Source organism: Amphibalanus amphitrite, unplaced genomic scaffold, assembly GCF_019059575.1.
Source record: "Amphibalanus amphitrite isolate SeventyFive unplaced genomic scaffold, NRLGWU_Aamphi_draft 001040F_arrow, whole genome shotgun sequence".
NCBI classification, from domain to species: Eukaryota; Metazoa; Arthropoda; class Thecostraca; order Balanomorpha; family Balanidae; genus Amphibalanus; species Amphibalanus amphitrite.
In genome coordinates, this window is record NW_024882534.1 from 70,502 (window position 1) to 83,276 (window position 12,775).

General features: G+C 53.8%; 1 protein-coding gene across 1 annotated transcript in view; it reads right to left on the minus strand.

Moving 5' to 3' along the window:
- LOC122369475 (dystonin-like) overlaps positions 1–12,775 on the minus strand; it is a 101,201-nt gene that overhangs the window by 45,920 nt on the left and 42,506 nt on the right. The window contains exons 6-7 of the mRNA XM_043344254.1: positions 3,363–3,523; positions 1,912–2,027 (exon numbers count right to left, since the gene is read on the minus strand). Of these exons, the coding sequence (XP_043200189.1) occupies positions 1,912–2,027; positions 3,363–3,523 (277 nt within the window). The remainder of the gene's footprint in view (positions 1–1,911; positions 2,028–3,362; positions 3,524–12,775) is intronic.

Genomic DNA, 12,775 nt, shown 5'->3' on the forward strand with positions numbered 1-12,775 from the left:
GAGCTCATGTGCATGAACAAGCCTCCTCTTTACTACTCATACGGCACCACGACACTTAACACAATGCATACAAGAATACGACTTAATATGACGATACTAAACGAACATAAGTACAAAATACAAAAGACAGATAATCCTAAATGTTCATGTGGCAATTCCCAAGAAAACGTAAAACACTTTATATTTTCATGTCCAAACTACGACCAACAAAGAGACATACTCTACAACAGCCTGCGTCGCATCCTTAACTTTGACCTTAAACAAAAACCCAAATCATACCAACTTGAAGTCCTCCTGCACGGCCGCGGACTCGGTGGCGGGGGCGGTCGGCTGGTGGCTTGGCACTTCCAAAAATTTTTGCAAGAGTCAGGTAGATTTACCGGTGGATACTAAATTACCTATTCTGTTCGCTGAGCCGGGTGGGCCCGCGCCCGTCGCTGGGCACGCGTGGGGGCGGCTGGCTGCGCGGGGCAATCCTAGACACGGCGGCGGCGGTAGTGGTAGTGATACTGGAGATAGTGAAGAGGTCGAGATTTGGCGCCTCGAGATGAGCCCATGGCTTTTGCGCCAACTCTCCGTGATACATACTCGATGTACCTCATGTATTATGTCAATAAACTCCGTGTGTGTGTGTGTGTGTGTGTGTAAGGACCGGTCGGCAGCACCCCTGCGGCGACGGCGGCGGCGGCGCGTGCGGCCTTGACATCTTTAGCGGCCTTCATCTGCGGCGCCGGCGAGGTGTTGGGAATCGAGAGGCGACGCCCGCGGCCGGCGCTGCCTCGTCATCTCAAAACGCGCCTCGGTGGGCGTCTCGAGAGCGGCTGTGTGGGCGGGGGCGGCCGCGGCGGGGGCGGGGCGGACACCGGCACAGATCGGGCGCCGGTGAAGGACGCCCACACGCCTCTCGCTGTCCGCGAGAGTGCGTGAGCGGGTCACTGGTGAAACGACCAGCTGCGAACACGACATCGCGCCACGCAACAACCGGCCGTCCGATTCAAACGTTTACCTCAGCAACACACACTGCCAGGTGTAACAAAACGTTACACTCTAAAAACCTCTCCAACCACCTAGTTTCAAGGTCTTGCAAGGTTAATGATGCACAGGAGAACGACCTGACTAGAGTGGTCACTGGACACTGCTACACACGTAAGTGCGTGGGCTTATCGTGTTGCCCGGCTCTGCCGCCCACCCGATCTCTACGGCGTGTCGGGCGCGTTACAACACACGGCCGGACGGCCGCTCGGGCGTCGGCACGCACCAAGCACCCGTTGAGAGCCGTGCGATTGCCTCAGCGACTGGCGGCCGCTGCTGAGTGCCGCCCGGGGACCGCCGTATTCGAGAACGGCACGTCTCTACGGGCAGGAGAACTGATTTCGGGTCAAGCTACTGGATGAGTCTTGCATCACTACCTCGCGCGGCTAACCTATACGGAGCTCAGTCTTGTAGCCTCAGGCTGGCCATTCATACTCCAGCCGAGCAGCTCTGTGAGTGCTGTGAGCGCACGTGTCGCGGACACGATCGCCGGCGGTTGGCCACCTGGGTCTGTACCGCGACCCGTGAGCAGCGCCGCACGCGTCGTCACGACCCGGCCGCGGTCGGTGCCGTTTTTACACGGGGCTCGTGCCGCCGGGTTACTGAGATGCCAGGTGGCGGCGATAGGCCATGAAGGAAGTCGGCGGGTATAAGCCGGTCAAAACGGGCGGACCAAGTGAAAACAGAAAGAATCAACGCCACAGCCAAATAAGGCGAACCTTGCTAGGATTATGACAAATAACTTTGTATGTGTATAAGAGTATCTCTGATATTACGCTTCCTGGTAAGTACTCGAAACTGGGAGCAATAGCATAGCCTATAGGTCATGCATGATTTAGGTAATACTCGTTTTCACCGTTCTATACACGCGGTACTCACCCTCGGGGTCGAGCAGTCGGGTGACTCCGTACTCCTGCTCAACAGTGTGGAACGCCTGGTCCAGCCGGACGCGCGCAGACTTGGTCTGAACATCGCGCCAGTCCACCAGGTCAGGTCTGAAAGTATAGGTCAGGTCAGGTCAGCTCACGTCAGCCTCGAGATGGACATCGCGCCAGTCCACCACGTCAGGCATAAAAGGTACAGGTTTGAGGTCAGGTCAGACTTTTGATCGGTACACAGCCAGGTCAAGAAGGTGCGTGTCAGGTCAGTTCTAGTAAGGTATACAGCACAATGCGGAAGAGTCCACAAGGCCAGGTCTAGAAGGAACCGGCTTAATATGCGCCATATTCGTGCGCTAGGTGATCAGAATGGATCCTGCTTAAGTGCTCAGGTCCAAATCCTATTCAAGACCGGTCGCAGCCACTGATGTATTTAACAACCTGTCATACACGCCGGCCAATTTCGGTTTATACTCTCACATATCAATAAAGCCACTGACCGGTGTATCTGTAATTGAATACTCAAAGCAGAATCACCGAAGACCAAACCAAGCACAGAAAACAGTGTCTGCTGTCTCACTAAAACGAAAAACATTACGCCCATGTAGGCACGAACGCAGCTGCAATCAATTTCTGCGAAGTCGTGGCTCGGACTCCGCGCAGCATACTGAGCACTACCACCACGCGAGCGACCCCACGGACGGACCATCAGACCCGAATCCAATCACTCCCGGCGGCCCGCCCGGCCGTCAGCGACCGCTCCCATCCATCCGCCCTCGTTAGAGGCCATATTAGTCTTTTTACCACCGCAGTGCCGACCGCCGGCCGGCGCGGCGCCCCACTCTGCCGTGACGGGACCGATTTCAGGTCATCTCCGGTCATCCCACGCCCTGTCACCGGCCGTGCCTCGGCTCGTCACGTCTTCCATTAGAGGCAGGCGGCGGTGACTGGGCGCGCTGTCGAATCGTGTTACCTCCGGTGCCAGCAGGTGCCCCCTCCCTCCAGCCATCGCCCATTTCCCGAACAGGTGTTAGGTGAGGGAGGAGAGGAGACCCGAGGCGGCTGCCGTCAGCGGCCAGCGCCATCCAAAGCTCACCGTCCATTGCCCTGCCTGTCGACTGCTACGTGGCTCCCACGTTACTACATACACACATTAAGTTATACATACGCATTAAATTACACATCAGCATTTAATCCTGTGCTTTCCAGCCAACTCCCACTCATTTCAGCCTTTTGTCTCTCTTTTCTTACTCGACTACATACTTGACTGGTCTCTGGAAACTACTGCTAAACGTGAGCTTCCCGTCACTCTGACCAGCTGTACCGTCCAGATTTATATCTGCCCACCTTCTGTCTTCTGTCTTCTGTCCAAATCCTTAGCCCTGTCTGCTACGCCTCCTGTCCCCTCCTGTCCCATTCCTCTTAACCCAGCCCTCAACCCCGTTCACCTACCTGTTCCTGTGGATGATGGCATTGAAGGCGAGCCCGTCCCTCCATGACGAGGTGAAGTTGTTGACCCGCACTCCCGGGTAGCGCTCAGTGGTTCTCTGCGCCCACCGCAGTAGCGCGTCCTTGGCATTGATGCTGTCGTCGCCCTCGACAATGTCCGATATCTGGGGCAGAGAGGACACAATGTCAGCTAATCAAGCAAACACCCGTGTCAAAATCAGCCAGCACAATAGGATGGAGAGCTGGTTCGCGAGATGCGCTGTTATGTGATGAATGTGTTCAATAGCAGATTTCGAAATATTAATTAGGACAGAACATGTTTGCGAATTGCGCGTTTTAAGGAGATAATTGGTAGCACATCAATTAGCGAATGTTATCCGCGACGTGAATGAAAACGTTAACACTAAACGAGTTTAAGTAAGCAGCCTTTTGTTTTAGGACTTAATTGCCTGTATTTCTTGTCTCATCTATCTCTGAGGCAATAGCAGCTGCCACGCGAGCTCTAAACCCTAAATGCAGTCGGAGCAAAAACAACTGCAAGAGCATGAACATTAATTAGCCGAACATGCATCGCGATGAACACAAGATGACTGCTAATTTTATATACGGCGCCATTAGGGTGGTCCATTTTGCAAAAGTTTCTAGGATCTTTCGGGCCGGGTCGGAATTCTTGTCGATACCATCATACAAGGTTGTGTGCAAAATTTTATTCCGATTGGATAAATTTATCCCGTCCCGCAAAGCGACCAAAGTTTTCCCTATGTTAACAATAACGGGATGAGCGATAATACGAATTTTCGCACTCAGTCCACATTTTTCGCTCAATACGCACTGGCAGTCATTAAAAAAGAACAGCAAAGGAGAGAAACACATCAGAGTGGAATGGGTACCCGTGAAAATAGCATATCTGGTATAGATAAAAAGAACAAAATCCACCGTGCATGCCATCATGTACTATTGGTCTCAATATAAGGGCCCAGGCGACCTGTAGTTTTAATGCGGTGAATACCCTTACCCTCCCCACAGGTCGGGCCGAGTGCATCCCTCCTCCCACCCAGCGCAACCCCCACTCAAATTGTGGCGAGGGTGAGGGTATTCACCGCATCCGAACTACAGGTCGCCTGGGCCCTTATCTTCAGACCAATAGCACCAATAATATCCCTCTCGGATGCAACGCCCGGTGCAGTGGTGCTCCTCGACCTGAAGGAAGTGCTTTCACTATTCCTTGCCGTGCGCGATGGCGCTAAAAGTTTCCCACTGGTGAGGGCAACAGTGCAATACCCAGCTCTCGCAAAGTCGTTCACCACCCGTATATGTGCCGGTCGCCGATGAGCAGTGGTCAAGTCGTCATTGTCTGACCACGCGGCGGAGTCGACTTTGAGGAAATCGTGGCTGGCCCGGAGGGATGTACCGACCGACAGATGTAAACGACGCCAGCGAGCGCTGCCCCACTGCGTCGAGGGCGACTTTGGCGCGGCAGGGTTCTTCTCTCTCAGCCGCTGCTGATGGAGGTGGCGATCGCCTCTTTTCCTCGACCGTCGTCCCGTCGTTGAAGAAGGAGAGACCGATGGCATTGCCCATCACCTTGCCCGGTTACCGTCCGATATATGTGTGCTAAGCGGTAGGAGCCTTTGCGGAGGGCGATGTCAGTTCACGATGCTGAGGTCGATCAGTGGGCAGACAGCCACAGTGCTACTTACCTTGTGACGATGAAGGTGGTGAACCGGACCATCGTCCTCTTCTCGTGCTCGGTGAGCGCAAGCTGAGGCTGACAGAAGAGTGTTCTTGAGAGTGTTCTTGACTTGAGAGATCTTACGTGTTGATCAAGTTTGCCATCCAACGAGCACGTTGTAGGGCAACCGGTTTCAGGATGCTCGCTTCCAAGTCACCGTCCATCACGGCGGTGGTGAAGTACACCACATTGCGGTAGTCATCACGGGGCCGCTGCTTCTTCAGCAATGCGCGTCAGGTGACTTTCATCTTGTCGGCGAAGTCAATGAAGTCATTGAGCGGTTTGAACGACACTCGGTCCGTGAGCTGCCACCACTTTACAAACCGCTTGAAGGACGGGATCTCGGGAGTCCCGGGCCGGAAGGCGGATGGTGTGAAAAGTGAAAAGATGCATCATGCATTTCGTAAGAGGCTGTTTCACCCAGCAAGGATTTGCTTCTGGCTGCCAAAACAAGCCACATTTCGGTGATTGAGCGTGTGCCTTTTGCAGCTTCAGCGGCCATCCCATACGCAGGCAAATTCATAACTAGCGTAATGCATTCGCACCTCCTGGCATACAGGGCCTTGCTCCTGGCACTGAGAACAGGAACTGCAACAGGAACTGTGGATTATCGTTCCTGCCTGTGGCTGATAGGAAGACTAGATCTATCATTGAGAAGGCTAGAGAGGGTTGGTGCGTTGAGCAGGCAAGCTCTTTGGTAGATAGCCGCTGGCGCGACTGGGCAATGTTGAAAGACAAGTATTCGCCCTATACTGAAGGCTGGTACATATAATGGAAACTTTGACCGCTTTGCGGGACGGGATAAAATCATCCAATCTTGATGAAATTTTGCACAGAAGCTTGTGCTACAGTATCGACAAGAATTCCGACCCGGCCCGATGAATCTGACGAACTTTATTTTTTACCATGTAAATGTGGACCACCCTAGGCGCCATGCATCGGTCATGAACCGCGGGATGCTTCCTGAGAATCCTTGACGTCATTTGCGAGATGCACGCCAAGGTCGTATCCGAGACGCTTGCCAAGTGCAGCATTATCATTGCACCAAGGCCCGCTCCTATCTGCTTGTCCATCAGATATATTCATGAATGATCGTCCGTATTCACCAGGCGATAAATGGTAAAGCGTTGGTCGGCTTCCCGTGGTGACGAAAGCCAAGTTAGTGACGGCTCTCCGTCTTGCCTTTGGTATAGTTTGCCATGTTTAGATAGCGGACGCTCCCATACGATTTCTACTGGGCTGCATCCCCATCGCAACCACAATCATCAACACAACAGCATTCTCCTCCCCTGCTTCCAGCCACCAAACCAACATCCACACATCCGCTGTATCATCTAAGTTGGTCTGATTATGGGAGCCGACCTCAGCGGGACGGGCGCTCGGCAGCAGGATGTCATAGCTCTGCATCGGTCGCCAGCGGGTGCAGAGAGCCCCGACAGGATGGGGCCAACCCCACGCCATCCGGGCCGGACGGCAGCTCAGTCCGCTGGTGATGTAACCCCTCTGGGCTGCTGCCGGCCCGCGGCGCGCGACTGGCGGACGGGAGGCTACTTTCACGGCTCGGTGCCGAGTAGAACAGATAGACGGGATGGTGGGGGAATGGCTGGGGCTAGCGGAGTACGACGGAGAACGGCTGGGGAGAACGACCGAGAACGCCAGGGTACGGCAGAGTTCGGTGTGGCACTGCAGCGGCCGACAATCTTTCGAATAACAGTGCAATTTATGAGTGAAGGTAAAATTAATGAATAAGAAGCGGCAATTTTCCGTTATTTTCATATGGCCACAACGCCACCTCGCGAAAAGCCATTGTTGCTACGACTTTGATATCTTTTGGCGCTAGACGAAACAGTGGTTTTCGCAATCTCTGCATCACTGCGAAGAAAAGAAGTGATAAATATGCTGACTCGTTCATTTATATCTCCCATCACAGTGGCGGCTGTGTATGCAAATCTACTTTTTCAGTCCTAGCATCATCAACGTCAGATAATTCGCCAGTTCTTCTGAAGTGTGTCACCTCGACGAAAAAGCCTGACAGATGATGGCAGAAGCGGCGCCGAAATTCAGCTCGGCTAACCGTCCATCTCCGTAGCGTGACGTCATCAGCACTATTACGTCATCAGACCACTGGCTAAACGCCAGGTGAATCGGCTCGCTGCCAGCACATCCCACCGACTCACAGCTTAGTCAGCTACACCACTCAGGGTCGCGAGTCAGAGTCAATCTCCGTGGCTTAGTCGGAAGCCGAGTCACAGGGACGTTTGCCCCACATTGGTGTCGGCTTCTGACGCTCGTGTGTGCCTGTGACGTTTCCTAAGGCCTCTAGTTCCGGCATGGGCCGTGACACTCTCTCACAAGTGCGTTTGTGGTAACCGTAGTGGCTCGTGTGAGCCTGCGACGTTTCCCAGTCTCTTTCGACCTACGACGCAGCCCCGGATCGAAACCAGCTGACAGCAGCTGGGTCGTCTCAGACCCGTCAGTGTCAGCGTGACCGGTATGTGACCTTAGGGACAGCCCAAATTGGCCCACCCGACGGTATATCGGGCTCGTCGTCCGCCGGGCGGAACGAGTTCTGGCCCGGGGACACTCGGGTGTCGGACCTGTCCGCCATGGACGTCACCGCTCGGCAGAGCTGTCTGTTTTTACTCAGTCCCGGGTGACGTGAGAGATTCCTGACGTCGACACAAACGACGCTAACGGTTTGTCAGTGATCCGTAAACGTTTTAGTGCCTACCAAATCGTTTGATATTCAGCGTAATGCCTCGCTTCAGTTGTCAATAACATTTCCGCTTTCTACCACGGATCATAGAGGCGCCAAACCAGCAAAAGTCATGCAGTCACATTCAAGCTGAGAGTCACGAGAGATGCCATTACAGACTGAACTGCTTACTCCCGTTATTCGGGTCGCAGAGGAGCCAGCGCCGGACAACTGAGCTCCAGCGAACCGGGACGATGCCGATGGACCCCAAACGGTAATTGTCTCTGGCTCCGTTACACAGGCATGAGGGCGACACCGGGAGTAGAGAGGTCACACGAGACTAACTGAAAGGTGGTCTGGATGGCGAACTGAGTCAGATTGACAGTCACAGTCTCAGACACGGCGCTAAATGGACTTAAGTCAGTGGCAGTCGCCAGCCAGTCTCCGCCACGGGTAGAGTCAGAGCCATAGTTGAAGTCGCCACGGAAGTTATCGCGGTCGGCTGTCAGTCCGTGTCTGTTTGCCGACAGTGATTTATCGTTATGCAACATCACCCACTGACACAGGTCACTTGCATTTAAGCACTGACAGAGCTTATCTTCTGACAAATTACACTGGCATGGCTCACGAGTCTGATTCATTTTGTAATTCAATTGAAATCAGAGGAGTCGAGCACGAAAGTGCTACCGTGCTACTGTTATATCGCAAAAGAAAACCCGCAGCAGGAGTTTGCAAACCCAGACAAAGAAAGACGTGATACCTGAGCAGCAGAAGCTTTGTGGTGCAATCGAATACAAACCGGTACCGTGTCATGGCCATTTGGAACAACACAATGCATAACAGTTCGTTAAAAGGCCGGCGCCCCGGAATTTCGTGAAAGTGAAAACCGGTTGTCCACAGCAGGAGGAAGGGAAATGGGTACGTTATGAGGCGATGCCAGACATAAGGAAAATCACGGTCCGATATTTATTAATTTCCGAAGCTGTCATACAACATTTTTTGGTAAAAGTTGCAGATAAATATTGCTAAAAATACTCATTAAGCGACCACCTGCATTACCGATTCCCTCAATTCATCCTCTCCGTCTCCTGGCTGGCACGGGTCCAGCTGATGAGTCGTTGAGTCAGATACCAGCGAACTGCAGCAGACGGTGTCCAGCTGGCGTTCACTCTATGCAGCGGCCTTGCAGTGCGTCAAGTCGCTGCAGCGTGTGCGTGCCGCTCTGGCGACGCAGTGCCCACGCATCTGACGGTCTTGGCAGGCCGCCCGTCGGGCCAGACGGTACGCCCCCCCCCCTCTCCCCTGCACCGGAAGTCAGGGGAGGGGTGCTTCCTGGCTACACCCGGTGAGAAGTGCCCACAGATGTTAGATGTGCTTGTAACCGTGTTAATTGCTTTTAGGTTCAAGATAAGCAGAACTGACCTACATCATGCCCGGGCAAACCATGCTTGGCCATGTGTTAGACGGCATCGTATTTCCTGGGTTTTACATGACTTCATACAAACTTCATGAACTTCGCCGAAGGCTATTGAAGGGCATTCACCTCTCGGCCAGCGATTTTGTCTGGCGCTGAGCCACAACAAATCTTCCGAGACTTGGCTCAGGCGTTTAATCCCCGGAGCTCACCTGTTCAAATCAGCTGTTTGGCCTCGCCAGACCACTGACCCATTAGTCAACCGCAGTCTCAGTCAGCTGATCATTACTCAGCTGATTATTGTCCGTGTGCAGCCGTGAGAGATTTGCTATTGTCTCCGTTTTCACCATCTCAACGGCACTTTAGGCATTTCTCATGTGTCGCACGACAAGTTAGTGTTCGACTTTGTGTCGAAAACACGCCTCCTTCTATCGGTAAGGGCCGTCGGGAGAAAACAACGGACGTCGTTCGTCATTCGTTTCTTGCTCGACACGCGTGGGACGGGAAAGACGGTGACGTATGCCCTGATGCAACAGGCTTCGCAGTGATTTATCACGCCAACGCACGCACTCAAACAACAGTAAAAACGACGGGAGAGACGCCGTCGGACTAATTAGATATGAAGTCATCAATGGGTCAGACCCAAAGGTAAAAGCATTGCCTCTATGCCATAAACGACACTGAATAAAGAAACAATACCCTGCCGGGCATTGTGCTATACCTAGTGCTGTTAACTTCCTATCATAGAATGCGGTCTGTGGGACGTAGCCGCTTGGTAACATCCTTTTCAGTCTATTAAAATGTATTCAGTTTTTATACCTGGCTTCCGACATGCTCGAGTCGTCTTAGTAACCGATGAGTAATGGGTGGTAAAGTGGTCGTACGCTCTGATAGTGTGGCCCAAGAATGGGAATTTAACCGCCATGGGTGATGAATGGCGTGGTTACCTCACATGAACACATGATGGCTGCCGTAGAGGTATGCAGTTTAAGCGTGATCCACAGATCACCATTCAGAAAAGGTTATGATTATAATAAAACCAACGTATTGTTAAATAAGACGTAGTTCTTGATTGCCGATTCTGATATGGCTTATCGCAATAATCACCTACCAAACACGCCAATAAAACACAAATGCGTAGCGTTTACGATGTCTGCACTCTGGCATCCCTCACTACAGCGTTCATGAACGGCTAGCAGGTGTCCGCCCCAGCACACGGCCAATCGCCGTGAGAACAGGTTGCACGCATCTGCTGTGAACACGGCGCAAATTTCGCAACCCGGCGCGGATGATGACGACACTGCCGCGAGGTGCTGGCACCATGCCATGAGCAGAAGACTCGAGTGCACGTGCGGGGCCTTCATGAGCGGTGCCCGCGAGAACACCTTCGACTGCCCCTGAACCAGGGGCTTATCTCCGAGGTCGATGTAGCCGAATGTCTGTATAATTGGCGACTGACTCGTGCATAGCGACATTTGACGTTGCGAAATAGCTGCAGACTGTCTTTAAAAAGTGAATGGGTACGATCGGAATCCGATGCTCCTGGCAGGAATGATCACTCAAAATCAATTATGAGTCAATCGTGAGTTCCACCGACTGCCCATGACACATATCGAGGAGGCATCTGCCAGCTACAGCTGAACCAGCGTCATATGATTCGCGTGGCAGCATCTGTGCTGTGACCGTTTACAGCGACGGTGCTCAGAGCACTGTCGTGAAATCGGCCCCAGACGCCCCAGCGAGGCCCTGGAAGTGCGCTCGTCGCCGGAGGCCTCACGTGCTGCCCACGAGGGCCTCATCGATCACTAGCACGTGACGTGGTGGGACGACGAGGGCTGGGATGGCAGAGAAGAGAGAGCAGAGCCACCAGAGACAGGAGAGCTGAGCTGACTGGACGGGAGAGCTTGGCCTACAGATAAGAGAGCTGAGCTCAACTGACGTAAACCGGATGTCTGAGGCAACAGAGATGGGACAGCTAAGCTCACAGATACGGGAGAGCTAAACTCAAGAAGACTGGAGAACTGAGCCATCAGAGCCAGGAGAGCTAGCCTGACAAAAAAGGCAGAGCTGAGATGACAAAGATGACAAAGACGGAAGAGCTGAGCGAACATAGACGGGAGAGCTGAGCTAACATAGAAGAGCTGAGCTGACAGACGACAAAGCTGAGCGACAATTCGGGAAAGCTGTAAGCCGTAGCAAGCTGACTAGGACAGACGTGATTCTTGGATACGTCGCCGGCATCTAGACGCATTATAGAGTAGGAGGTAAATGAATGGTACTCTTTGTTGATATTTCAATTTATAAATACTGACTTAATTACTGAGCATAAGACTCCTGGATTCGGTTTGTCGCTCCGCCAATTTATTCTGTATCAGTGTCTCGGACCACCCGGTTTGCCCGCTTACACAAACCGACAACCGCAAACGGCACAGAAAGTGGTGCTCTACTATGATGGATATGGGAGCCCTTCGGTCCCATGCTTATCCCACAAGTGGTTTGACGAAATCATCCGTCCACATAGCAAACTGGACGACTAAACGGAAACACTGTCCCACACGGGAGTCCCGCGGCCTATCGCGCTCTTCCGGCCCGCCCGGGGTTGTGTTACAGTTTCGGTAGTCATTTCACCAGGGAACCTCTCTGGAGTTTCTCGGACGGAACCGGCGCCCGGTGGGGACCCGGTGTGGGTCGCGGCTCTGCGGCGGCTCGCTCTGCGGTCGGTGTGTGGGACGCTCCATATACGCGCCGCCCGGCAGCCTGTGGGCGGGAGTGGTGCTGGGCGGCTCCCCGCGCCAGTGAGCCGGTATGCGGGCCCCGCCTGCCGCCGCGGGACACATATCCGGGCTGTGGGTCGGTCAGCGGGCCGCCAGGGCAGCCGACCGCGGATCTACCGGCCTGTCCCATCAACCCGCCCCACCAGCCAACTTCACCAGCCCCACAGAGGCCGGAGCTGACCGCTGGGACTACCAAATCTCCCAGGTGTTCTCTGCTACCGACCGGCAGTCTCCATCTAAACACCGCAGGTGTCAGCCGTGTGGGCAGCATGACGTCACAACCTGACGGTGACGTCACCAAATAGAACACGACGAAAGCGAGCCGTGTGGGACGGCGTGGGTGCTGCGTTCAACAGGTCAGGTCAGACGAAGCTCTGATCAGCATGAGAAGGCACTGAGTTCGCCACGCTCGGCCGACCGCACGGTGCACACGGGCTGACAAACGCAACAGCTGGCCCAATCTATCCTCGCAGCGTGGATCCATTCACAGCCTTACGCTCGACCCTTGTCTCCCCAGTCACTATTCTTATCTCCACCTCCACTCTCTACTCTCAGGTGCATTCCCTGATCAGCCTGACCAGAAAATGAACCACTGTGAGCTCACGTCGCAACTCCAACTCCACTCCGACCTTCCGTTCCGCTCTCGGTGACCGAAACGATCCCTGCCTGGAGGAATTGTCCCAGAGAACTAGAGACCGGTTCAGCTAAACGGAGGGGCCAGACCTCATCACGAGCTCCTCCAGCGGCGCTGAGGTAAGGCGGATGTCAAGGAAACATCGAGCGGTCTCACCGTGAGAGAGT